This window comes from Astatotilapia calliptera, chromosome 19 (genome assembly GCF_964374335.1).
Source record: "Astatotilapia calliptera chromosome 19, fAstCal68.1, whole genome shotgun sequence".
In the NCBI taxonomy this organism is placed as follows: domain Eukaryota; kingdom Metazoa; phylum Chordata; class Actinopteri; order Cichliformes; family Cichlidae; genus Astatotilapia; species Astatotilapia calliptera.
Window position 1 is genome coordinate 28,176,208 of NC_137440.1, and position 26,198 is coordinate 28,202,405.

The 26,198-nt window shown below is 39.9% G+C and overlaps 2 protein-coding genes across 8 annotated transcripts in view; both read right to left on the bottom strand.

Annotated features, from left to right (window-relative positions):
- kidins220a (kinase D-interacting substrate 220a) overlaps window positions 1-15,216 on the bottom strand; it is a 46,185-nt gene extending 30,969 nt beyond the window's left edge. For 4 of the 7 annotated variants that reach the window (XM_026151224.2, XM_026151223.2, XM_026151222.2 and 1 more), the window contains exons 1-19: window positions 15,068-15,216; window positions 11,514-11,672; window positions 10,159-10,257; window positions 9,366-9,464; window positions 8,081-8,179; window positions 7,638-7,736; window positions 7,324-7,422; window positions 6,358-6,555; window positions 6,153-6,251; window positions 5,748-5,846; window positions 4,018-4,116; window positions 3,740-3,917; window positions 3,465-3,629; window positions 3,172-3,351; window positions 1,947-2,112; window positions 1,596-1,747; window positions 747-847; window positions 422-607; window positions 96-236 (exon numbers count right to left, since the gene is read on the bottom strand). In XM_026151224.2, coding sequence (XP_026007009.1) covers window positions 96-236; window positions 422-607; window positions 747-847; window positions 1,596-1,747; window positions 1,947-2,112; window positions 3,172-3,351; window positions 3,465-3,629; window positions 3,740-3,917; window positions 4,018-4,116; window positions 5,748-5,846; window positions 6,153-6,251; window positions 6,358-6,555; window positions 7,324-7,422; window positions 7,638-7,736; window positions 8,081-8,179; window positions 9,366-9,464; window positions 10,159-10,257; window positions 11,514-11,645 — 2,391 coding nt within the window. In that variant the 5' untranslated portion in view covers window positions 11,646-11,672; window positions 15,068-15,216. Of the gene's footprint in view, window positions 1-95; window positions 237-421; window positions 608-746; window positions 848-1,595; window positions 1,748-1,946; window positions 2,113-3,171; window positions 3,352-3,464; window positions 3,630-3,739; window positions 3,918-4,017; window positions 4,117-5,747; window positions 5,847-6,152; window positions 6,252-6,357; window positions 6,556-7,323; window positions 7,423-7,637; window positions 7,737-8,080; window positions 8,180-9,365; window positions 9,465-10,158; window positions 10,258-11,513; window positions 11,673-12,093; window positions 12,286-13,529; window positions 13,670-15,067 lie in introns of those variants that run through there. The other 3 variants (XM_080294136.1, XM_080294134.1, XM_080294135.1) reach the window with 3 other exon arrangements.
- Window positions 15,217-18,064: 2,848 nt separating this feature from the next.
- The window catches only part of mboat2a (membrane bound O-acyltransferase domain containing 2a), a 42,822-nt gene continuing 34,688 nt past the window's right edge, over window positions 18,065-26,198 (bottom strand). The window contains exons 6-13 of the mRNA XM_026151727.2: window positions 24,506-24,560; window positions 23,071-23,257; window positions 22,304-22,496; window positions 21,614-21,717; window positions 21,452-21,516; window positions 21,047-21,179; window positions 20,104-20,255; window positions 18,065-18,556 (exon numbers count right to left, since the gene is read on the bottom strand). Of these exons, the coding sequence (XP_026007512.1) occupies window positions 18,388-18,556; window positions 20,104-20,255; window positions 21,047-21,179; window positions 21,452-21,516; window positions 21,614-21,717; window positions 22,304-22,496; window positions 23,071-23,257; window positions 24,506-24,560 (1,058 nt within the window). The 3' untranslated portion in view covers window positions 18,065-18,387. The remainder of the gene's footprint in view (window positions 18,557-20,103; window positions 20,256-21,046; window positions 21,180-21,451; window positions 21,517-21,613; window positions 21,718-22,303; window positions 22,497-23,070; window positions 23,258-24,505; window positions 24,561-26,198) is intronic.

Consider the following 26,198-nt stretch of genomic DNA (forward strand, 5'->3'; position numbering starts at 1 on the left):
AAAAAAATCTAATTATTCCATTATCTTGTTTTCAGTCAAGAGGAAGCTGCTCTAATTGTTAATCTGCCTGTACTGACGCACATGAAAACACGCACCGTGTCCAGCATCTGCAGCACTTTGTCCTGCTCGCAAGCATCTAGCCCATCAATGATAACCGCCATGCGTGTCTGGTTCTGGGTAAAGCCATCGATAGTTTTGGCCATTTTTGACATCAGCTCCACTTCATGTTTCAGAACCTGTGAGACATAAAAAACCCCAAAACAAATCAAAGCCAATTCATTTTCTATGAACTAAAGGAAATCAATTGAATTAGAAAGCACAACTTCATAATTTCATAAGCAAACTGAATGTCCCACTGTCATGGCAACAGGATGTCAGAGGATTTCCATTTTCTCTTGATTATCTACAATTACTAAATTACCTTCATAAACCCTTCACTCTTGAGTCTATGCAAGTTGTTGGCAGCACTGTGCAGGCGTTTCCTCTGGGAGTTGAGGACAGAGTCAGCCACCTGCCACCAGGTCTTACAGTTGAGCAGCAGGGCCAGGCCAACCATGCTAGCCATCGCAATCAGCACTGCATTTACTGTCAGATTCCTAGGGTCCACCTGAGGAACCAAAAGATAAAAAGTAGGACTGAAACTCTGACACATACTGGGTAGGCTCTCTTCTTGTAAGGCTATTTCAGACCAGGATAAACAAAATACACCTACACAGTATTTTTTTCAGAGAACTAAAAACACCTACCTTAAAAATAGACAACAGTGCCACACCAGTGATCAAGCACCCTAGCATCAATGCAAAGAGTACAAATGAGGGAACACAACATGTTTTCTTCCATTTTTGACCTAAGGGGTTCACAGAAAGGAGACAGTAATATTACACAGATGCACAGAGGGCACAACACACCTTCACATGCTAAAAATACATCAAGAAGGATATAAAGACTTTTTAAGTTGAATAAAACAATGAATTAAAAAAATTCCTGCTACATCAGCAGCTACCGGTGTTTATACTGGGCTTACTGGGAGTTCTGGTCCGGAATCTACTCTGGAGCCTGCTCCTTCTTTCTATTCATTTACTTTCACCATTAACTTGCAAGTTTGTTTTGTTTATCATTTGTTGTTTGCTGTTGAAGCAGGTTAAAACCACTCCTGCATGACCAAACCAAATGTAGCTAACTAAGAGGGAGACAGATGTCGGGAGATTGTTTGCACAGCTTTCTTCAAAGGTCTATTTACTGCGACACAGGTATCTCTTGGTCTCTCGAGCGCTTTCTTTCATTTGTATTTCCGTCATATTTTTTGCCCACAATGACTCACCATCACAATTTGTGCAGTGGTTCACCAAGAAAAGTCCACAATGCTTATAAGACTCCCACAGAATTCCCATCATTAGAATTTTACACAAGTTCTGATTAATAAAAATACATAATTTATATTATTTATCCTTTGCTGAACTGCAGCACGTTTAAAAAAAAAAAACAGCATTTAGTTATATAGTGTATTATTTGTAAATGTAATATTCTTTATTGTCTCAGTAAACTTTTTCTTTACGAGTCCTGACATGACTCATAAAAAAAGCCAGTAACATCACCTTGGATCTCATCACTCTTGAAAACCCTAAACAGCCGGGTGGCTAAGAAGCCAAACTCCCTCTCGCAGGCATCTGACAGCGTTGCAATCATTTCAGCCATTGACGTCTCTCCTCCAACACTGGACAGGCGATTATAATCAGTAAACAAGAACCTGCATAAAGAGCGAGAGAATGCAGATCAGTATTTAGTTTAATATCATCACTACAGCAGACATATACAGAGTTAGTCGACTGTGCTAACAAATGCATTGCATTTTACAACTTACAACAAGAAAATTGTGAAGGTGTATTTTATGTGTTGACTACAATAAATCGAGTGGATGTAGTTCTGTGTCTGTGCATCATTGTCACCTGACAGGAAGGGCGCGGGTGGTCTGCTCAGGGAGTTCACGAGGGTTGACAAACATCAGTTTGAGCAGCAGCTCCAGGTAACCGACATGACGAGCGAGCCGGGTGCTGATGACCCATGCCCAGTTCCAGCTTTCCCTCTCACGCCGGCTTCCGAAGTACACCAATACTAAATGCAAAGACATATCACAGTCAACAAAGAAAAAAATAACATTGTCCACCTTACTCCATTTAACCAATATCTGTGATTACTTTATCTTCTTAAACCTCAAAAGGTTTGGCTTCTGAAATTCAGTAAGATTTTTACCAGGACCAAGCCTCAGTGACAAAAAAAAAATGTGACAGGCAAAATTTTTCAAATGCTGTCAAGTATGGTGTAACCAGGATGATGATGGAGTAGGATTGGTTGTGCTTCTTGTTAAGATTTTACGAATTTAAGACACATTAAAGCATTCACCAAACATGCAAAAAATGCCCTGCTTCAAGACCAGGAGGAGACTTAAAACTCTGGGAGGGTCACAAACAGCATGCAGGATAAAAATCTACTAAATCAAATACATGCTGTGGCGCCCCCTTGTGAATATGAAAACAGCCGAAAGACGTTTCTTCACGCTTTAGTAAATTATGATTCAAACAAAGGCTGATCTGTAAGCACTGAGCTGGATCTTTAAAGCATCCATTTTTCTCTTTATTTTGTTCTTAATTGTTATTTTTCACTCATTGTTCCTATTTTTTATTTTTTTTGCTTTAGTCAATATTTCTATACTGTCTGCAGTGGTTGCTTGACTATGTTTCTACTAGTAATTGTCTCTGTATTAGGATAATAGAAGACCCCAAAAGCCTAACCAGGGACAAGATCTGCAAATTAAGTTTGGCTAGAAGTCCTAGCATAGCAATGTTTACACATAATGTCCACTAAACAGAATTAAAATTTAATAGTAGCTAAGCTGGTAATTTTTTTTAAAAGGGGTTCATTACAACACTGTCACTGACTCATTATTAAAAGGCTTTGATTTACAGTTTAGATTAAATGTTTTTGCACAGCATAAAAACACGCCACACTGAAACAGGGGTCAAAATATTTTCCAGTTAAAGAATTCTGCTTGACATTCTCTTTGGACAGCAGGCTGACCTTTTATTCTCATCTCACTGCAGAGTGATTCAAATCAAAGCAGAGTTTTCCCACAATCATTCAGTACCCAGTATTCAAGCCGGTCTGTCTCCTCACCGAAAAAGATGTAGAGCAGGGCGAGGAGGCTGAGCGAGACCGCGATCGCCAGTTTGGGATTAACAGTAAAGCCCAGAACGACGGCCACTGAGCCGCAGAGCAGCAGGGTGAGGAAGACTACCAGCCATGAGAACTGGAACAATGGCTCTATCTGCTGGCCTGCAAATGTCTTCATCTCATCTGTTGAACAAGAGAAGAACGGAGAGGCGAAAACAAAAAAGAAATTTAAAAAACAATAAAAAGTACTTTCCACATCCCAGTACCACTTTATTCTCATCCAGGAGAATACATACCCTCCAGTTTCTTAAGAAGGAAAGACTTGCCACTGCCCCACTGAGCATACAGGCCAACGCAGATAGGCGGCTGCATCGTGGGCTCACTAAGGATGTCTGCTAAAGCGCTGCTATACAGGTCATAACCCAACATGTCTCCATCAGACTCAGTGGGGGACAGGTGCTCTGAGAGAAAGTTAGGAGGAAAAAATATTCAGAGAAAATAAACAGCTTCTTTTCTCAAATTCTGAACGTAAATTCTCCTTTTTTAGTTTGCAATGTGAAATGTGTCGTACTCGCTCCAAATATCTGCGTCAGGATGCTTTTCTGGTGGGTGCAATCGATGTTGTACGGTGTTTCTCCAGCTTTGTTGGGACGGTACAACAGGCGGCCATCTTTCGGGTTCCTCAGCAGCAGCTCGGCCAACTTTCGGCTACGCCCTCGAATGGCGATGTGGAGAGGCGTGTCTCCTTTCTGAGAGAAGAAAACACAGAGCTCAGTTAATGACTGTTCACTCCAAGCTGAGAACACAATCTAAAAACAGAAGCAAGACCAAGCGTGCTTTAAACAGTACCTTGTCCACTGAAGACACCTTGGCTCCTTTATCCAGTAGCAGTTCCACGATCTCTATGCTCCTCATTTTCGTTGCTTTGATAAGCGGCGTCTCTCCCTCCTAAAACCCAAACAAACACAATCACTCAATTAACTTTACAATGATTTCCCTTCAGAACTTCAGAACCACATCACCTTCGTATGCAGCAGACTATTTATTACATTACACACTGTTAAATTTCACAGCTTGGCTAAATCAATATGGGACTAATAATGTACAAAGCACAAAATAATCTATGCCTGAGGTTATTTGTTATCAGAGAGATGCAGCATGAACTCAGAGCAAGGGTCAGGCAACATATAAAAAGATTGAGGGGTAAAGTTGTGAAATAAAGTATTATACAGTCTTGAGAAACCCCTCATTTCTTAATATTTGCTTGGAAAGTCTGAAATAGGTGTAGCGATTTTTCGAGTCATGTCCAAACATATATGGATACAGAGTATATAAAGTATAGAAGAGTTTGCGTAATTCTAACAAGCATAAAATATTTGGTGTGACCACCATTATTCTTCAAAACAGCCTGAACTCTCTTGTGTAAGCTTACTTTTAATTTCTTTAGGTAGTATTCAGCTGTAGCTCTCCAGGCGTCTTAAAGGTCATTTAAAGCTCTTCTTTGGATGTTGGCTGCCTTGTTATTTTGTTCTCTGTTAAGATGATCCCACACTGCTTTAACAATGTTGAGGTTCGGGCTCTGGGCAGGCCAAATGCATTTCTCTGTTCCTTGCTGGATTTGTTCCCATTTGTTAGGAGATTACTTTACTGTTCACCTCATGCTCCACTTGTTCAGTTTCTTTGTTTATTTGTTTACTTATTTTTATTTTGCACACCTGAGATATGCTAAGTTTTTCAGCTCTCTGGAATCACCTACAATTTTATGTTTGTGTAAACTGTGTTATTGTTGAGATTTTATACAGATAAAACTAAAATAAAAAACAGAACAAGTATTTTGTTTTTTGCAGTAGGCTTATTGTAAGAAAATGCCTGAAGATACAATTTAAAATTGGGTCTTTGCTAAACTGCCTCATGTGTAGACATAACACTGTGTAGACAATGTGTTATGTGTAGACACAACACCGGTTCATCCTTGACTTAGGTGTCTTTTTTTGACCGGTTTCTTGAATGACTCATAGGTCAGTGTTAAGTGGCTTAAACAAAAACAATGCCTCTGAAAATGCTGTGGTACAATGACTGGACTGAAAATGAGTGAGAAAGCAGCCAGTGTACAAAGACAGACTCTGAAAAACCTTTAGAAAGCCTGGAAAACATTTTTGAAAATGAAAGAATTCCTCTGGAAGCAAAATATAAAGATATCACGGTGACTTTTGCACAGTATTGTATAAATCTAAGGTTTATTTTTATTTATTGTTATCCTCACCATTTGTTTAGTGAAATCCAGTTATAAAAGTGTTGCTATTTAGAAAACGCTCTGTAAAAGTGAAGGTTACAGCCTTCCAGATAATAATTTGTCCTCTCTGAACTTTGTGTGGAAACATATTTGCTGTTGTTGTCTCTGAATAATGGCCAAAATAAAAAAGAACAATGAATCAACACCACACATTTAAAAATAAATAAATAAATACAATTATATATAAATACCAATACCATGTTTTAAAATTTGATTTTCTGGAGGTTTTAAATTGCAACATAATCAAGAAATCAAATTAAAGAAGTTCAAAGGTCAAGAAAGATACCTTGGTGGCGCTCTCGGTGTCAGGGTTGCACTGCAGAATGTCTCTCACCATGGTAGCATTACCTTTCTCCACTGCCCAGTAGAGGGCAGTCTTTCCATCCTGATGAAAAATAAAAGCTTTTTTTGTACTAACAACAACAAATTGCATTAACAAAATCCCAAATAAAATAAAATATATATGGTTTAATATGCATAGCTGGGAATGCAGCATATTATGCTGTACTGTGCATATTTTTATGCACATTAAGGTAGGTCTATGCAACAACAACAAGAAATATCTGTAATTCTAACCCATGGGGAAAAGTTCACTTTACTGAGAAACAATAGGGATAAGTAAACAGTACTGATCAGTAGGGTGACATTTTACACCGAGCACATGAGAGGGCAGAAGGAGAGGAGCTTCTACCTGGCCCCTGGCGTCAATATCAGCATATTTGTTCAACAGAGCTCGCACTATCTCCACATGACCTCCTCTAACTGCTCCTATCAGCATTGTTTCCCCACTCTGCAAGAGAGAAACCAGAGAAAACCAAACAGAGAAAAGTGAGTTGTATTTTATTTCCATTGTATTTCATATCAGCCACTGCTGCTGCTACTGTCAAACATCTCACCCTGTCTGGAACATTGACGTAGGTTCCGGCGTCAAGCAGGTCCTGCACAATTTCTGTGTGTCCCTCCTTGGCAGCGATGGTAAGGGCTGTGTTGTGGTCTTTGTCTGTCTTGTTAACGTTTGGGTTCCTCTTCAGCAGCTCTTTGACGACCTCTGTGTAGCCGCCTTTCACGGCTACGATCAGAGCCGTCATTGAGTTCTGTGAAGCCAAGGAAAGAGGCATATTTAGACATCATTCGAACCCCTTTTTGCTATTCATTCCTATTATCAAACAAAAAATGTGCAGTTATCAGTAAAGATCATCCTTTCCCGCATGCCTGTTTATTTCAGGAGCTTTAAGAGACAATACACCCTTCTGTCAATGAACAATCTAGCTTAAAGAGCCTAATAACCCGGGTTTTGCAAACTCTACAGTCTCTTAGTCACTGCCTTTTAAACTGCTCTGTAACATTAGCTATGACAGTTCCATCCGATTACTGATGCAGCACGTAAAAAAAGCGCATCATTCACTTTGTATTAGCATAGATGCAACATGACTTGAAGCAGCACAGATGCACTACATTGCAGAAATCATTTGGGGGGGGGGGGGGTTAAGATTGTGTTTTGTTCGTGTGGAAATAAAATAAATAATGCTGCTACTCAAACATTCCAGACACAAAATAATTAAGAACACTATTTTTATTAATAATAAAAGTGACTTTGCTGAAACCTTTAGTGGCATCATCACAACTAATGCCAAATGAAGTTCTTGAGTACTTACATCTGTGTGGAGTAGTCCTTGAAATAAATGACAGCACTGTCTTGTTTATAGTTATGTGAACTACAGCTGAGGTGCTGCCTAATGTACAGCTTGACTCGTAATCAAAATAATTTACACAGAAAGGAAAACACTCCCTTTGACACAGTGTGTCCATTTTTATATGAAACGATTAGCATCACTGCTGAATGCTACTGACAGTCTACTTACTGCTCCTTCCTGGTCTACATCAGCTCCATTGGCCAAGAGGTGCATCACACAGTCATAGTGGCCCTTCCGGGCTGCCCAGATCAAAGGAGTGGTGCCATACTACAAATAAAAAATGACAGAGTGCAAGAGATGATTCAATCAACAACCTAGAGATTGATTAATCATGAAGGAAGGGCAACAAATAAGAGGCCCAGGACAGAGGAAAGGCACTTGGGGAATAAGAATGTTCTTTTAGACCGAGTCCTAACCACAAAGCACATCTTATGTGGGATTTAAAGCAAGTAAATAATGAGCATCTGTCAGTATGTAGTTACCTTGTCTGAGCAATTGACCTTGGCTCCGTGCTCCAGCAGGAGACGGACAATCTCTGCGTGGCCTCGACCTGCCGCCCAGATAATGGGGTAGACGCTGTACTGTTGGGGCAGAGGACAGCCGTGTAGTCATGCTGACAGTAACTAATGATCAGTGTTAAGCCCGCGGTCATACAAATGCTTCAAGCTGTAAAAGCAGATGATGGGGAGAGGCAAAGCACTGCGGTGCTTACCCCTTTTTTATCTTTAATTCTCAAATTTACTGACTTTTACCACTTATTTAAAATGAGACATTTCTCTCTATTTCCCTGCATTTACACAGAGTTTAAAATCATAACAAACAAACCAAATAATGTCTTTATTCAGATTATCAGATCACAGATGCCCAAAGATTTCAGAAGACACAGATAACATACAAATAACAATGCTGTGTTGAGTTTTTATACCTGTCCAGTGATGTTAGGGTTGGATCCTTTTTCCAAAAGCAGCTGGGCCACATCTGTACGACCTTTATAGGCTGCCCACATGAGAGCAGTCCAGCCTCCCTAAGTAGAAAACACAGATAATCTAGTTCAGCTAGTGAGGAGTTTAAGTGTACACGATCAGAAAACAGCAACACACACAACACATGTAATATTCAGTTTATTTTATTATAATAAAGAGGAAGACAAACAACAGTACTGACCTTACAGGCTAGTACAGATCTAGACAGATTTTGTGGTTGGAAAATGTGCTATTTAAAGATGACGTGACCCAGTAAGTGAAGTATCACACAGTGTCGTTTATTATAATCCCACTGTGATGACTGACTGTGATCTCTCCTACGCAGCTTAGACACACCATGAACGCCAATGAGTCAGCCCACCTCCTGACTCATTGCCATGGAGTTGCAGAGGCCAAGGATTTATAATGTAGATGTCTGGTACATAATACGAAAGCAAATGTATCCTTTGATACACGGTGATACATAAAGACTGTTAGTTTTCACTATCCTTACTGTGTTTTTTAACATTTCTCCCAGGATTTCAGCCCAGTTAGGAACAACATGTAGATCATATTTCCTAAGCATTGCTTTTAATCTTATTAATACAGAAAAAAGCTTCTATAGTTTGGTTACTGTCGAGTCTTTGCCTCTGACGAAGTAACTAAATCATATCACTGCCCATGCAAAGACAACCAGAGCCCAGTAAATGGGATTACTACTAGAAAGGAGCCATCAGACAGAAAGTAATTTAATTTTAGGTCGATTTCCAAGCTAATGCATTACTCTGTTCAACCAGCAGTGGAACTGTCACATCAAACAGAAAGCATTAATAAATATAAAAGGAATATATACCATTTCAGTAAATTCATAAGACTGATTTGAGGTCTTTTTCTTTTCTGTTGTTAAGCTATCTAGCCTTTTTTTTTTTATATTATCGTAAATTAAGTCATTTTGGTTGTGCTTGGAGCTTGTTCCAGCTCAGCAATATACCCCAAATACATTTAAGACTTTATTTGGTAACACTGATTGAAAGTAAGGGGAGTTAGTGAGGAGCTAAAGCAAAACAAAAGGCTATTGGCCAATACGTAACAGGTGTTGGATCACGTTTCACCCACAAGGCTAGCTAGATGTTGGGAGCCCAGTTTTCTAGCCAAATTTCATTTTTGCTCCTTTGTATTTGTAGTACAGTAAACACAAACTTTACATATTTTAAATGAGGAAAAATTTCACACCGTCTACATTCTCACCATGTCTCTGTGCTCAAGGTTAGCATTGTTCTCCAGCAAGTCCCTCACCACCTCGATGTGTCCCTCCTTAGCTGCCGAGATCAGCGCCGTCCAGCAGTCCTGTACACAGACACTACCTGTTACTTTGAGAACTCCCATTCTCTAAATCCAGTTGACAGAGCATCTGTCAGAGCAATAAATGGGACGCTCGAGGATGGTTAGAAAAAAAAAAAAGAAAACCGCACCTACCAGCTGGTCGTACCAGGTGCTCATGGGAACGCGGTGTCGCATCGAGAGACAAAGGTGTCACAGAGCGCGAGTGTGAGACACGGACAGGACTACGAAATGGAAAACTTCCTCTCTCTTCTTTGACTTTGAGTGCGCCATGTGTAATAATAGGTTACATTACGTGAGATGTTAATAAGTGGTGTGAGAGCAATGCATGCGTGCGTCGAAGTAGGAGGCTGCATGCGTGCATGCGTGAGTGTGTGCTGGGATCTGAAGTCGCAGGGTGTTGGCTAGTGAGTGGATCCTGTCATTTACTCAAATGAGCGAAGGTAAAAGTATGTAATAAGCTGTCATTATGGCTCATGACGGATCATAACAGCTGAGGGCTAAGCCCGAATGTGGTGAGTTCAGCAAGATGGAACATCAAGGCCACTAGTTATGTCTTCTTTGTCAAGTGGATGATGTGGTTTAAATGACCGCACTGTTTTTCACCTGTCCCTCCATTCTGCGTACATTGCGTTTACTCATGTTTGGGGCTGTGCTCTTTATTAAGAGATGACACGTGCGTGTGCATTTGAGAACTTACAATATCGTCCAAGTTAACGTTGGCTCCTCTCTTAATGAGCTCCTGCACTATTTCCAGACTGCCCTGCTCTGCTGCCACCATGAGGGGAGTCTGTCCATTCTGAAACAAGGAGACGCGGAGTACAGGTGGTTGATTATCCAATACAAATGAAATAAGACGTCACTGGAACAAAATGACAGATAGGTCCAACGATTTTATGACTTCATGTACAGTAACATAACTGATTACTGTCCCATACAAGTCTACACGCTGCTTGATATTTTCCACATTAAGGGAGAGGTCTGGAATTGTCTCAATTTTTCTTTGTCAACAAATTCATGTAAAGCCTAAAATTACAAAATCTGCTCTACTCGGGTACCAGACTGTCTGTCGCCGCACAATTTTATTTCTTTAATCTTTTAACAACCTGCTATGTGCTCTATTTTTTTTTGGTAAATGCTCCTATATGTAACTCGGGACTCATTTGCAGGAAATTTAGCACTTTGTGGTAATTACAGCAACAGCAAGAGGGTGTCTATACAAGCACTGTGCATAAACTACAGCACCTATATAGACAAACATGGAAACAAACAGCAATGTGCAACAATCAGATTTTGGCTACATGAAAATACTTATTAGTAGTAGGATCGGTTCAGTTTTGGAGTTCTGGTCTTTTTGTAGGATTTCTTGACAAAATATCATCTCACTGGCATTATCCTTTAAGATTGTATATGTTGCAAATACAGGAATCAGGCTACTTACAGCTGCTACAATCGTACAGTGTACAGTACACATAGTGTGGAGATACTGCATTACCTTTTAATGGCCTCGGATGTTTATATTCCCTTCTAAGCTCTATCCCTCTGTGTCTTTCAGGGTATACTGCAATAACGTCCTATGAGTACTAAGTGCACATAATAAACAATTTCTTTACTGTTGTAAAACAGTAGCTGACCTTTTAGTTGCAGCGACAAGAGATATCTAAAATGTTATCTAAAATAATTAAGAACGCAAAAGATAATAAAATAATAATGTTTTATGAGTACTATATCTTCATCCATCCATTCATTTTCTTAGCTACTAGCTGGAGCCAATCCAAGCTGATTTTGGGTGAGAGATAGGAAACAGCCTGGAGAGGTCACCAGTCCTTCATAAGGCAAGCACAAACAACCATTCATATTCTCACCTAAAGCCAAGAATCACCAATTAACCTAACAAGTATGTTTTTGAACAGGAAGAGGACACAAACTCCACACAGAAGGATTTCAGTTTTCCTACATAACACCAACTAAAGTTATTTTAAAGAGCCTTTAATTACTGCTTATTCTTCCCTGAACTTCTAGAGCCAACATTAAGGCTGCTGTGATGTGGCTTACATCACTCCTGCTGTCCACATCCGTGAACATGTCCAAATGCGCTTTGATGGCAGCCAGGTTCTCCTCGTCCACATAGCTGAACAGACTCTGGACAGCCAGAGAGGTCATCTTTAGGGACGTGCTGGTATCCATGGTTGACAGCTAACCAGCTATACACCCCTGCAGAATGAGAGCAAAAGCAGCATTCACAATGAGCTAAAGAGCACAACAATAGCTTTGTGGCCTGTGCAGCTAAATATACAGCACTTCTAAGAGACAAACAAGAAGTTAAAATCGTGACCGGGAAGAGGTGTGGCGTGCCTTTGAAGTGATGCAGTGGAATAAATCACCACTGTCCAAACCCCAACTTGCATGCATACATACAAGCAATAACAATACAGCAGAAACTAGATGGTGTACACATTAAAGTATAATATTTAAGAAACACACATATAAAAAGTTCGACATGTTGCAATATCCACTCTAATGCAACTATATTATCGATCACAAATTATCAGGACAATTTTTTTTGAGCGTGCATTTCAGAGGTCATTACAAATCTTTTAATATCATGTTAAAGTATCATTATAACCATACTTACAATCTATTAAACAAGCTTATTACACAGGGATGAGCAGGGGCTGTTAGTTCTCTTCAGTTTCGTTCAGTCTGTCTGCTGAGGCTGAAAACACTGACTGAAATTTGTCCACTCAGTATAATGAAGGCTGAGCAATCACAAAGCTCTGCTCAAGATAGTTAACCAAGCCATCAAATACCAATGAAGACAAACAATAGTCTTTAAACTTTGACTCTCTGATGTAATAAAGGCTAGGACAATCGGTGCACTCGACTGTTTGCTCCAATTATATCAGAGCCAGCCTTTTCTACCCTCCTCCACTTCCTGAAATTGGACATTGCGGAACTTTTGTACACAAGAAAAAAGCAGAGTTCTCCCTAAAAGTACTTTAGCACCGATAGGAAAAAAGCAGTAAGACGCAGTGACTATATGACAAATCAATGCACATAACCCACTGGAGCGAGATTATCTATAATTGGAGTGAACCATTCTCAAGAATTATCCTAAACCCAGAGACAAGCATGTTTCTAAATTTACTGAGTCATTTTAAGCCTTTTTACCTTAACTGGACGGCCAAGGTTTGTTTTTTTCTTTGACACTTTAACTACTGGGTATTGACTTACTCTATATTTAGAAAAGATATTCCCAGTTTAAGATAAAATGGCACAAAACTCCCATAAATGTACTGTATAATATATCTGGACAAGAAAAAGCCCCTAAAATATGTTTTCTTTTGAAAGGGGTTTTTACAGGAATTAGGGATTCAGCCAATCGATAAAAGCACTCATTAATCATTCATCAAGTTGGGCTCTTTCCTAATGGTCAGACCTACTTCCTGCCACAGTAACAAAGAATTAATCAGCTCCATTCATTGCTTGTAAGTTGCCCTGGCAATGGGCTTTATATACGGCTCAATATTTCACCATAATCCTTCAGACAAGCAGCTCAAGCTCAGGTCAATAAACACTCAAATGTCACATGCCTCTTGGGCTGTCAGTACAAAGGCCTGGCAGTTTACTCAAATGCAGAGTAACCAATCAATGCAAATATTTAACCTTTTTTTTCTGAATTCTTTATATTTTCAGTCAGGGATCGCCTGGTAACCATTTGCCCATATTAGACAGTGCCAGGAAGAGGTGAGAAAAAAATCCTTTGTTTACAGTCAAAGCAATTGGAGCCTGTTGACACACCCTCCCCAGCTTCTTGCCTCTCAGCATAATGGGTGGACAAATACACCCAAGAACCAATCAGTAAACATTAAGCGCTCTCTCCCTGTTCAGCAGTGATCAGAGTGGAGCTCAATCGCATCTTTTTCACAAAACACATGCACACTAAAGCTCAGAGACAATAAACCAGTAAAAAAGAAAGAAAGAAAAAACGTCAAAAATAAGCTGCTGGAGAAAGAAGGGAAAATAAGACCTACAATCTCCAGAAAACATTACTACAAAAGAAACTCTTACCTTCGTGAAGGGTAAAACTGGCAGTGGTTCTCTGCTCAGCTGCACACAGTTTCAACAAGCACTGCCAGGCTCAGGCTCAGCATCCCCCCCTTTTTACAAACAGCTGAATATTAGATGAGGGGGCTGGCCTACGCCCATCCTCACCCAACACAATAGAGGCACACGACCAGATATTCATTCATTACATGCAATGGCTTGGCACCGACTGATAAAGATAAAAGGCCAATTAGGATGTTTGGACTCATCTGTATGACTTAATTTTACAGATAATGCAATAAAGTAGCATGGGAGCTGTCACTTTAGTATCACTATAATCACAGTGTTTACAATGACTCAGGTGCTGATCAATTAAAATTAAATATTAAACTAACCCTTTGAATCACCCAACAATATAGTAGAAAACCAAACAATTTACTGTTATTAATGAAAATGAACACAGTTCTTGTGAAAGTGAATTAGTGCTATAAAAATGATCTACACACAGGATTCTGGATACAAAAATAAAGAAAAACAAAGGATTACCAAATAAATCAGTCGATCACTGCAAGTTATTTTCTAACCCATTCTTAAATGTGACAATTTATCAAATAAATTGTGTTGCTGCCCTGACAAAACAAGAAACTGGCTTTAGAAGTTCGGTTTTCTGGCATTTTAATGTCCAAAAGTCAAATCGACCAAGAAAATAATAAATTCTAATCAGTAATGAAAACACTTGTTACTTGCAACCCAATTCTCTTTGTTTCCAGCTGGAAAACTGACATAAACATGACATTTATAGTGTTTATATAAAAACACAGAGCACTAGCTAACATCACAAACCATCAAATAAAACTCCACGTCAGCTGTTTGGTTATCTGAACGCATTCAAATGTTAGAAGGGAACTAAGCAACACTGGATAGGGTCTCTAAATTTAACCTGTCAGCTTTTTATGACCAGTCATGTGGGTATGAAACTGCTGAGGATTCAGTTCCCTTATGCATACCAGGGTCTGCTAATGTCATATGGATAAGCAAAAACTGTCTCATGTTTTTGATACACACAGAGTCTTAAACTGCTTGGCTGTGGGCTTTGCAACGTGCACAAAGTTCATGGACACAACAAACTGACAGGCAAAACACCGTATCAACATCGTGCCATTTAAACGATGTTGATACGGTGTATAATATAAAGTCACCAAGTCTATGGTGCGTTCACTGCTCTGACCCCCATGACTCTTAAAAAAAGAACATCTGTATGACGCGCATATAATCAGATGGCTTTAAATGTGACGAGGCGAAGAAAAGTTTAGAAATAGTGTGGCTCGGTTATTCCGGTGTCTTGACAAAGGTCTTTTGCAAACACGATATTGCAAACACAGCAGCGACTTCCCGTTCACTATCACTAGGAAGCAACTTGAAAACACAAGCTAGCCAAACCTGGAAACGGGCTAACAGGCTAGCGTTAGCTTTCCAACAGGTCCCTACATTTTTATTTATTTTTTTTATCTCCTCTAAAAAGCTGGAGAAAAGTACACCAACAATTTTTAAAGTAGTCTTACCTACGCTGGGTTGCTCTGTATTTTAATTCCGGTCCAGATAATCCAGTCACAAAGTCTTCGTTTTTTAAGCCATAATATCTTTGCTTCTATTTGACAGAGGAGCCTCGACCTGCTACAGTAAGACTCCACCTCCTCGCACCCAAGAGTACAGCAGGGTAACATGTGGCAAGAAAACTAACAGGGGGAAAAAAGCGGGGAGGTGGGATTTGTTTTTACTGTACGACATTAATTTTACAGTTTTAACAGTAACTTTATAGGTTCTGAGTTTAAAAACACAACAAAATATTTTTCTGAATTCAACAAGTAGTTAAAATAAGCTTTAAGCACAAAGCTTACATGCTGTGCGTTGCTTTTAGGCAATTCTGTTGATATAAAGCAAAATATTTAGCTTTTTCTTTGGTCGCCTATTAAAGTATAATATAAATGCTGAACCTGAGTAAAGCATCTGGATACTCCCCCCAATTTGTACTCAATTCCCATTATGATGTGCATGGAGCAGTAGATGGATAATCTAATGATGATGGCAATTTTGTTACACTACAAAGCAGAAAATAAGGCCAATTCCTTTTGTTTGCCTCATTTTTTTGACTTTGGGTGGATGAAGGATATATCCACACAAGTCAAGTATTGTTTTAAAAAAAAAAAAAAAAAAAAAGAGACAAAAATCAATAAAAGATAAAAACCCAATTGATAAATATGTTTTAATATATTTTAATGATTCTACTCGTGTTTCTCTTTAACATGCAAGAATCTTAACCTCCTAAGACCTGAACTCTTCCACGACATGCTTTTTTAATTTCTCTTTGATATTTGGTCACATTGGGGCCCAATGAATGTAAAAACAAAGAATTACCAGATTTTATTTATTTTTTTACCTTATTTTTGTTTTTAAGAAAAAACTAATTTTGATAGAACAGTAGCAGTATAATGTCCTCGTAAGTGGATATTAGACCCTTGTAGAGCAAAATTGTGTATTTTGGTCTAAATAACCCATGATGTAATGTCCACATATGTGGACGGCAGGTCCTAGGAGGTTAATGTTATATGCACATGTGATATATGCAGCTAAAGCCCTTTTGTACTAGTGTTTGCATTCATTTAAAAACAAATTACTTTGTTTTTTTAACAGGACAAAAACAAATCATTTATGACATAATGGCAGTGTTAGTGTTTAAAAATAAGTTCTCTTTATTCCCCCACATAAATCAGAATTGTAATGTACTGTTATACAAATCTTTCAATAAATTTCCTTCTGACACAAAAATAACCAATATGTTCCACAGGCACGCACACGCACACACGCAGGCCCACTTATACACAAAAGAAAAAAAAACTCAAAATGCGCCATTTATGATTTGGCACTTTGGACATATGGAGCAGTTTGCATTGATCTGCTGGTTTGGGTGGCCATGCAGTGCAATAATCGCTATGTTTTTGAACAATGACATCCCTTTCCCCTTGGGTGGGCCGCTCTCACCTACACAGGGCCCAGGCTACAAATATAGTGAAGTCGAGTTCACATCAACGGGTCACATGAATACTGGTACACACACACAAAGTTATGGCAGGAAAATGCGAGTGTTATCTTAGTCTTAAAAACCAAAAAAAAGAAAGAAAGAAAAATCCCCAACTCATCTCTGCTGCTTTGTTACTACTTTACAGGAAACAAATGCATCAGTTTAACTTAAATTATTGAGAATGATTTTTGGAAAAAGAAAAAAAAAAAGGAAGCATAATTTCAAAGTGATGTTGTGGGCTTTGAAATCCCAAGACTATATCTTGCTCTTACAGGTACATTTATGTGTCACTATTATTCAAAGAGCAGCGAGGTGCCTTGTAAAAGGTCCTCTCTGCACCATGTTTTCATTAACTACATCATTCATTAATCCGATCTAATGATTTCAGAAAAATATCACAGCAGTCGCTGTTATAAGGTCCAACTGAGGGACTCTAGAAGGCTAATAAGGCGAGCCACGGACCAAAACAACATGAGGAAACAGGAACACCATACAGCAAATGCTGAAACATCCCCTAGGCTAACATTAAGTGCACACAATATGAAATAAGACCATTTACCACAACAGCTGGCTTGTGTGTTTGAAATTTGTACAATACTATAAAGTCACGTACATATATAACTGTAACTGGTTTCTTTATGTGCTTTTATGCACTGTGCATGGACCATTTGACACTTTATTTCTAAGTCAGTGCGGTGATCTGATTAGATTTCTGTTGCGTTTGTAGGACTTAAGACAATTACTGCACAAATAACTCAAGAAGGATGTAAATTCTGTAGGAATTCTGTTAATTAAAATCATTTTGGAGACTTGTTTTAACAACTGAACACAGAGGAAACCTGTCATGAGACAAATATCAGCAGAAATTTAAAAATAATAATAATTCTGAACCCCAAGTCAACAAGCCTTAAAAGGTATTCTAAGTTACCATAGGGTAAACAAACTCCCTTTGAAACACACATTTATCAGATGAGTCTTCTTTGCCCAAAAAAAAAAAAAAAAAAAAAAAGCAGCAGATATGAAAAATATAAAAAGATATCCAGTTATTAAATCTTTTAGACTGGAGAGGAATGAGATCTGAATTCCACTTTGAGATTCTCTCTTTCAGGCATAGTCAAGTCATCCCACAAAAAACAAAAGAGCATTCAGAATGGATTTCAATTAGTGTCATCACAAACATCTAAGTACAAAACACACACGATGTGAATTCTTCTGGAATAGAGATTAAAAAAAAAAAAAAAAGACATAGAAATCAAACAATATGTTGAGGATCCTAAGGCCTGTTTGAAATTGGCAGCTGATGATAAAGGTTATGTTTCTTTTACATGTACACGGTTTTCTGTTGCCACCTAACAGAGGCTTGTACCCAGACAATGACAAAAACCCTCCACATACTGCGCTTTAAATCTGTTTACCTTACATGAAACCACACTGGTGTAACTGCATTTAGGTTCCTGCAGCGTGCCATTCAAACTGTTATTTCACCTTCAAAGTACATAGAGGGTTTAAGGCAGCTTGGAGGTGTTCGTTTTCACTAATGTATTGTAAAGTAACCACTACCGCTCATTAGTTTACACCTTGGCCATTTCTTCACCTTGGTCTTGTATCCATGTCAGAAGTGTGATTGCTGTCAGCCTTGCTACTGGAAGTTTTTGCCAGGATGTAGACTTGTGTTTTCTGTCTGATAGGAGATATTTGGTTCTTTGTCAGGTAAACGGACTCAACACACTCCAGGTCTCAGTAGTTTATAGTTCGTCTCAGTGTTTCTGCTGCTGAAGGGGCGGCGCGTCACCGTCCCGACCCTCATGTGGTCTTTTCTTTCTGGTTGCAGTTGTTGTCTGTGCTGTTGTGATCTGTCTGGTTGTCCTTCTGGAGGTCGTCCTGCTGCTCTTTGGCCTGCCGGCGTTTCGACTTGACAGGTAGGGCCAGGACCACCAGCAGACATAGAAGATGTAACCCAAAGTACCAAGTCCTGCGAAAACATCGATGAGAGAGAATGTTGTTAACAAGACAACAGTAAACTGCATACTGCACATGTTTGACAACATGACTTTGTAGTAAACAAACAAACAAACAAGCCAGTTTAGCTTGCCTGCAGTCAGACCTTTCATCAACAGAAAACATCTGGCGCATCACAGACATAAAATACAAAAATTAAGACCCGGGACTGAAAAATGAGACAATCTTCTCCCAAAAGTCCAGCCCGGCTCTCCTCAGTTCCAGGATATTCATAGACTGCTACAAGACATGGCTCTACCAATTTTTTTGAGAAATGTTGCTGCCATCAAATTGAAAACAAACTAATATTTTTCTTAAAAATGGTACATTTTCTCAGTTTAAACATTTGATATGTTTTGTGTGGGTGGCTGTAGCTCAGGTGGCAGAGCAGGTCAGCCACTAATCAGAAGGTCGGTGGTTCGATCCCAGGCTGCCTCCTGGCTGCATGCCAGATATCCTTGGGCAAGATACTAACCCCATGTTTGCCTACTGGTGGTGGTCAGAGGGCCCAGTGGCGCCAGTGTCCAGCAGCCTCGCCTCTGTCAGTGGCTACAATGTAGCTTGCAATCACCAGTGTGTGAATGTGTGTGTGAATGGGTGAATGACTGAATGTAGTGTGAAGCACTTTGGGGTCCTTAGGGACTGAGTAAAGCGCTATACAAATGCAGGCCATTTACCATTCTGTACTCTATTGTGAATAAATTATGGGTTTATGACATTTGCAGCTCAGTAATGTTTCTTAACATTAAGAAACCAAGAAGAAGAAGACGAAGCTGTGAGCAAGGAGGGAGGGAGGGAGGGAGTGATTCGTTCATGCTATGATTCAGCACAGAGGGAGGGGGCGAGTAACTCAAATGTGCTGTTAGCATGCTAGCAGAGCGATGCTACTGTGAACCGAGGAGCTATTGTCTTGATGTGACTCAGGGTTTTTTCTTCCAGTTCAGAGCAGAAATGTTTTTGTTAAGAAACTGGCTGTTGTTTTTTTCCCCCCACACAATTTTAATTATAAGCTAGATATATTTCTACTAATGAAATTAGTTTGCTAATAGCAACAGGGATGAGTCAGTGTGTCAGTTGGGCTTGTGAATCATGAGTCACGAGTCAGTAAAGTGATTCTCGAGTATTGAACGATTCATTCATGATTCGCACATCACTACTACAGTGTCTGTTCTTTACTGCCTGTCTAGCAGCTGTTGTTGATGTTTGGATCGTAATTTCTTTGCAGCGACTGGTCAATGTTAAGGTCACTTGTTTTATTTCCTCCTCATCCTTCAATCATAAAGCTGTCTCGTTAACCATTACCGCCTGACAGGCTAATAAAAACATGTAAATTTCAACACTACGGGCAACGATTTCATTTACATTTTTAATACTACAACAATAATAAAGTTTAAGTTTGCTACAATACCACGGTAATCTCACACAACAGAATTGCTTGCAAAATGAATGTATTTTTTTAAAATAAGAAAGGCTGACATTGTGTCTCCTACTCCACAGTGTATAAGAAGCTCATAGACGTACCTGTAGAACTTGAGTGAGGGTCCTACTGCAAGTAGCACAAATGGCGCCACTGTATAACTAATGGCCACCTGAGTCCATGCCCACGTGATCACATCATAGATGCCCTTGTATGAGTCAGACACCAGGAAGTACGGCCTGATGTTGTGCCTTACCTGAAAGAGAAAGTATTTTTCTTACTGCAAGTTCAACTTGTCAATTTAAACATTTTAGGTAAATGAAGCTGTAAAGTTCGAATTATACTCTACCCACTCTTCCGTACGATAGACTAAAGTTGAGCTAACTGACCTAGTTCCAAAAATCTCCACATGACAGCAGGGATTACTGTCGGCTTCCACTCATTATCTGCCCATCTTTCTTTTGCGCCGTCTCTTTCTGTCCCTCGTAGATCTTAGGAGGAATCTATCTCTGAAACAGCTTTGTGTGGCAAAGGCCAGAAGTTGGCATAACTAGGTCAATGCTCTGCTTGTCTTCCTTCAGATAAAGAAGGATACAGTCGCTGCAGAAACTCACAACTCACTGCCCCGCACACAAAATTGACCGTTTCTGCATTTTATCTCTTTTATCCAGAGATTTAATGCATTCCTAGTGTACTATCAGTCCACTGTCTCTGCATAAATCTCCTCCTGTCTCCTCTTTTGACATAACTGGAATGAAGATGTCTGGCTTTGCTGAGATTAGTGGTAATGGCCTCACGCTCAAAACGAGGTTCAAGTGGCACACTACTTCATTATTATCCACTTGCAATCCATTAAGTGATTTTGTTGTGTGTTCGTTGGTCTGTTAAGTAGCTGTGGTAAATCTATAGAGGTCTTAAAGTCTAGTATGGCGGTGGCAAACAAATCAATTTTTGTAGCAAAATTTTAATGTAAGTTTTTTGAAAGTAAGTAATATGCAAATTCAGAAGCTTTTCATCAATTGAACAGTGTGCACTGCGTGTACTCACTGCACGTGCAGCCATGGTCATGCCGATGCCAGTAAGGAAGGTCAGATAGTAGCCAGGGTACACCCCGTGCCACATGGCTGACAGCAGGAAGGTGGCAGCAGTGGGGTTAATGGGACAGCGCTCGTAGCACACCCTGAGAAGAAAACATAACGCGTACATCTAGCGCTCAGTCCAAAAAAGTGGAGACCAATGAATCAAAATCTCATAAATGGGCAAAACTGTCTAATTTAAGTTCACTGCATCAAATACAAATGCTTCAGATTATAGGTTCTGTAAAATGTCTCCACATAAATGATGCAGGTATCAAGCAAACATTTTTGCTTATGTGTCAAGGACAATATACATGCACAACTTGTTCTCTTGCAGACTAAGAAAGCTACAGCATTATAACAGAAATGCTCTTACCTCTTAAGCCAAAGAGCTGTTTGAATGTTCCAATTGTCTAGGAACAACTTGAAACTGGTGGCGAACTGAAAACGAATACAGAAAAAAATATTCTTTCAGGCTTTACATAAAAAGTAGCTTTATCTGGATACAAAATAATAAAATGAGAACAAAGATCCAGACCTCAATGTCCAGAATTCTGAGATTTGATATCAGATCCCACCGTGGGGAGCCATCTTTGTTGTATCCGTTGAAGCCGAATCCGGCAGCATTGTTGATAGCATCAGCTGCGGGACAGAGGTACATGGGCTTCAGAGTAGAGCGACTACAGTAAAGAATGACAAGAGCTTCCCTCCCTGCAGTTTGTAAATTAGTGACGGAAACAAATGGAGCCTTGGATGCGTTTGTCTAAAATTAAGCACGACACCACTAGATCTTCACCACTAGATGGCACTGTTACCTCAAAAAATATCTTGAGGTTGCATTTCACATAGACAAGTTCAATTATAAAACTTAAAGAGGCAGTGGGGTTGAGCAATATGATCTTAGTAACACTTATAGACACACATTTCATCAGACTGTCCAGCTTATCACCAAATTTGAAAATTTGAATGCCAGTAGGCATAAGGTATTTCCTCCCTCTCCTGTCCCAGCTCTTCCTAACATTTTGTGCACGTTACACATGTTATTTAAAGACTGTTTCCTTTCCAGCATAAGGATATACAGTGTTTATGCAAATGTTTAAAATCTGCATAAAATCAGAATATACAGATTTTATTTGTAAACATTCAAATGACAGATTCAAATCTCTGAATAACACATTTATGGGAGGAAATGTGTTATTCACTGATAAGAAAGCCAAGTCAAACTCACCGAGCGTCCAGACAAAGTAGTACTTTGGCCTCAGCGCCAGCATTGCCAAGTAAAGGTAGACAACCTGGAGATGGAAGGGTGTGGAGTTTACAAAGTCGTCGTCTATCGAGCGCTCCACTGGGAGTAGCTTGTAGAGGGACAGATAGACGGCCAGCGAGATAGCACAGGTACACAGCTTGGAGATGACATCATTCTGGACAAAGGTGGGAGACAATAAAAGCAATTAAGCAATCCAATTAAACTCGGTGCACTCTATTATATTCAAAAACGAACGCTGGCAACATGACGAGAGGTGATGTTATTCTACAGAAACCCGGTTAAGCTGATTTGAAGGTAAATCAAGTCCTTGAGAATCCTTTCATGTTTTATATTTAGCAACATCTGTTTTCACTTTGTTCCTTTCTTTTATGAAACACTTAAACACAAACGCTAATCTTGGACTGTCGTTAAATTATTAATGCATTATGCATCAAGAATATATGAAAAACCTTGAGGTTTCGATATTTGCGTCACAAATTCCCAGTAATGTCCCAGTTTCTGTCACGCAAATCAAAACCCTGTATATGTATGGCAATATATTATTCTTAGGACTGCTCCACTTTGGGCCTTTTATCAAAATGTGCAATTTTACATCACAGTTATGTGCATTCAAGATTCAAGATAGTACCTTCTGTCAAGTAAAAACTGCAATTTTGTATTGACCGTTAGGCTCATCTGCCTAACCAATCTAAATGGAACTTAACTGTGTCCACTAATGTGCTTTGTACCTTGGGCGAGGGTTCGGTTTGCTTGTACTTTCCATTCTCCTTGCCGTTGGCGTTCTCCTGGTGCCGCGGCTGGTAGCACGTTCCTTCAATGAAGGCCTTGTAGTCGTTGTAGGAGCAGGTTGGCCCTGCCAGGATCCCCATGAAGTTACAGTTGTAGCTCAAGTATTCCAACAAACTGGGCATACGACTTGAGGAGACAGGGATTGAACATTAGAAAATATTCATCCATTCATTACAGAAACCAGACCAAACATATATGAGTGACTAAACCCATGTTATAATGCCTTAGAGCAGTATTGTCCATATCGACTGAGAAGAAGTAGGATTTATTCGACTGAACGGTCCAAGCAAAGATGGAGAATCTCGACTGACCCTGGAGACTTTTTTTTCTCCTAGTTTTTCCTATTTAAATTTCATCTGCTAGGTGAAGCACAGTCTGACTGCTGGAACATGCGGGATGTCCTTCCCAGCAGCCATTTCAGAGTAAGCGGCTGACTCAGAGTAGCCCAGCGAAGGATTGTGATGTCTAGGGCCTTAAAGCTACAATGAGTAGGTCTTCTAGTGATCACTATGTTTGCTCGGTTTTATAACCATCTAGGCTGGTTTGTGTAAGATTCACATGTAAAATATGTGTTATTCTTTGCTGTGCATTTTTTTCTATTCTGTTCTTTTTATTGGCTAGTCTTTTCTAACCTTTTTGACAAATATAAACTACCTGTTTCTAAACAACTACTTTTACTTTTGTTTTTGCTGCATTATGGTCTCCAATAGGAAGGACAAATGGCCTGCATTTGTATAGCGCTTTTCTAGTCCATAGGACCCCAAAGCGCTTCACACTACATTCAGTCATTCACCCATTCACACACACATTCACACACTGGCGATAGCAAGCTACATTGTAGCCACAGCTGCCCTGGGGCGCACTGACAGAGGCGAGGCTGCCGGACACAGGCGCCACCGGGCCCTCTGACCACCACCAGTAGGCAAACATGGGGTTAGTATCTTGCCCAAGGATATCTGGCATGCAGCCGGGAGGCAGCCTGGGATCGAACCACCGACCTTCTGATTAGTGGCTGACCTGCTCTGCCACCTGAGCTACAGCCACCCAAGGGGGGGGGGGGGGGGGGGGGGTCAGTTATACAGCAGGATAGATGGAGGGGATAGGCATTCCCACAGTACAAGTCACCAGAGAGTAGTCAATGTGCTGTTTCCTAGATACAGAGTGCCTAACAACTGCTTGACAGCGCCAGAGAGACTGAAAGGGGAGGGCAGTGTGGCGATTGCCTATGCAGAAAGCAATAACGCCTTTATTAAAGAAAAGAGGATCATTGCTCTCAGACTGAATGCCAATTTAAAAATCACAGCAGCTTTTTAATTCCACTTGATTCAGTGAACTCATCATTTGAAGCATCAAAAACATACCTGAGTCACATACCTGATAGCAAAGTATTTCTGACCGGGAGTCAGCTGCCCTTCTCGCTTGGTCAAACCTACAAATGTAGAGAGACACTTCAATGCCAACAGGTGACGTGCATAACAGCTTCACAACACACACACACACACGCATTATTTTAAGCTTGTTAAGGGTCACAAGCATTTTTCTAATACACTATGCTATTTTAGCTCTTTATTCTGTCAACAGGATATGGATTGAAATGGATTACACTCCTGCCACAGCAGCTTAATACCATTTAAAACTATCAACAAAACATTTTGTACCATAGATTCTGCAGCGTTAATTGTACAAGTTAGCGTAGGTGCTACACAGGGCCTGACCAGGGTGTATAACCTCACATCCTATGAGGCTGCCCTAAACTGCAAACTTTTGGACATCGCTTCACGGCTTTATCCAGAAAGTTGCAGGCGCGTAAATCCCCTTTTTATTTGTTTTTGTCCGCAGCCCTGGCCTTCCTTAATAACACAATTCCCTCTTCATTTATGCTCATCGGCCACTTTATTAGGAAAACCTGATTGACTGGTTCTTAAGGCAAATATCTAATCTACAGGAAAGGAACAGGAACTTGAGGTGACAATTCACATGGGATCACCATAATAGAAGACTGGAAAATACATTTCCTGGTCTTGATTTGCTTAAGCGCCACAGCCTACCTGAGTATTGTTGCTGACCCTGTGAGCACAGTACCCATCTTTTGATGGCTAGTAACATGCCCTGATGCCACAAAGCTCAAGTCATCGCAAACCAGTTTCTTGGAAGTGATGATGAGTTCAATGTACGCTCACAGAATAGGTATAGAATGGGTTCAGACCACCATCATGTTGGTAAGGAGACCACCTGTCTAACAGTGGAAATTAACTTATGCTCCATCAATTGCAGGCTGGTAAATTTTCCTTCCTGGCTGGCAGCATATAGCTGAGCGGGACACAACAATATCACTTGCTACAGGAACGATTTCTTTACAATATTAACGACCGTTACATGGAAATTTATGGCTCACACACACCTGATCCTTTGTTACCTGATCCTAAACCCAACACACTCTTTTTTTTTTTTTTAATATTCATTCTTACATTCTCATCTCTCTATTCAGTGCTTGTTTTTTAAGATACCCGTCACCCCTTGTCCCCATTTCACATTCATTAAGCTATTATGTTGTTTAAAAATTCAATACAATATCAATCACAGCTGAGTTAGCAGAGGACAGTGAGTGACGGAGAGCAAAAGCAAAGGGTGTAAAGAAAAGATGATGCAACAGAGCAAACAGGGTGTTGTGTGTGCATAACCTCATCGCCTAACACTGGCTGTTCCACTTTGCAGTCTGCTCTTTGTTATGAAGACCAGTGGCTATGCAATTCATTATACTATGAGATTATATGCCTGTTGTGCAAGCTAATATTTGGTTAAACTTTCCTGTTCCTCGGGCCACAATTTAACCCTCTGACTCAATTTAAAACTCAAATTAAATATTGACCTCTGAGACTGTAAACTGTGCCATCGACACATGTATTCTAACAAAGGGAGACAATAAATATTGGGCAGGTAATCAGGATGCGGCACTTCGTTCATGGCCACTTATTAGACCAGGGGTGTCAAAAATCATTTAATTCATGGGCCATTTTATCTCAGTGGACTGGACTTAACAGCGTTACTGCATAGCTACCAAGAGTAA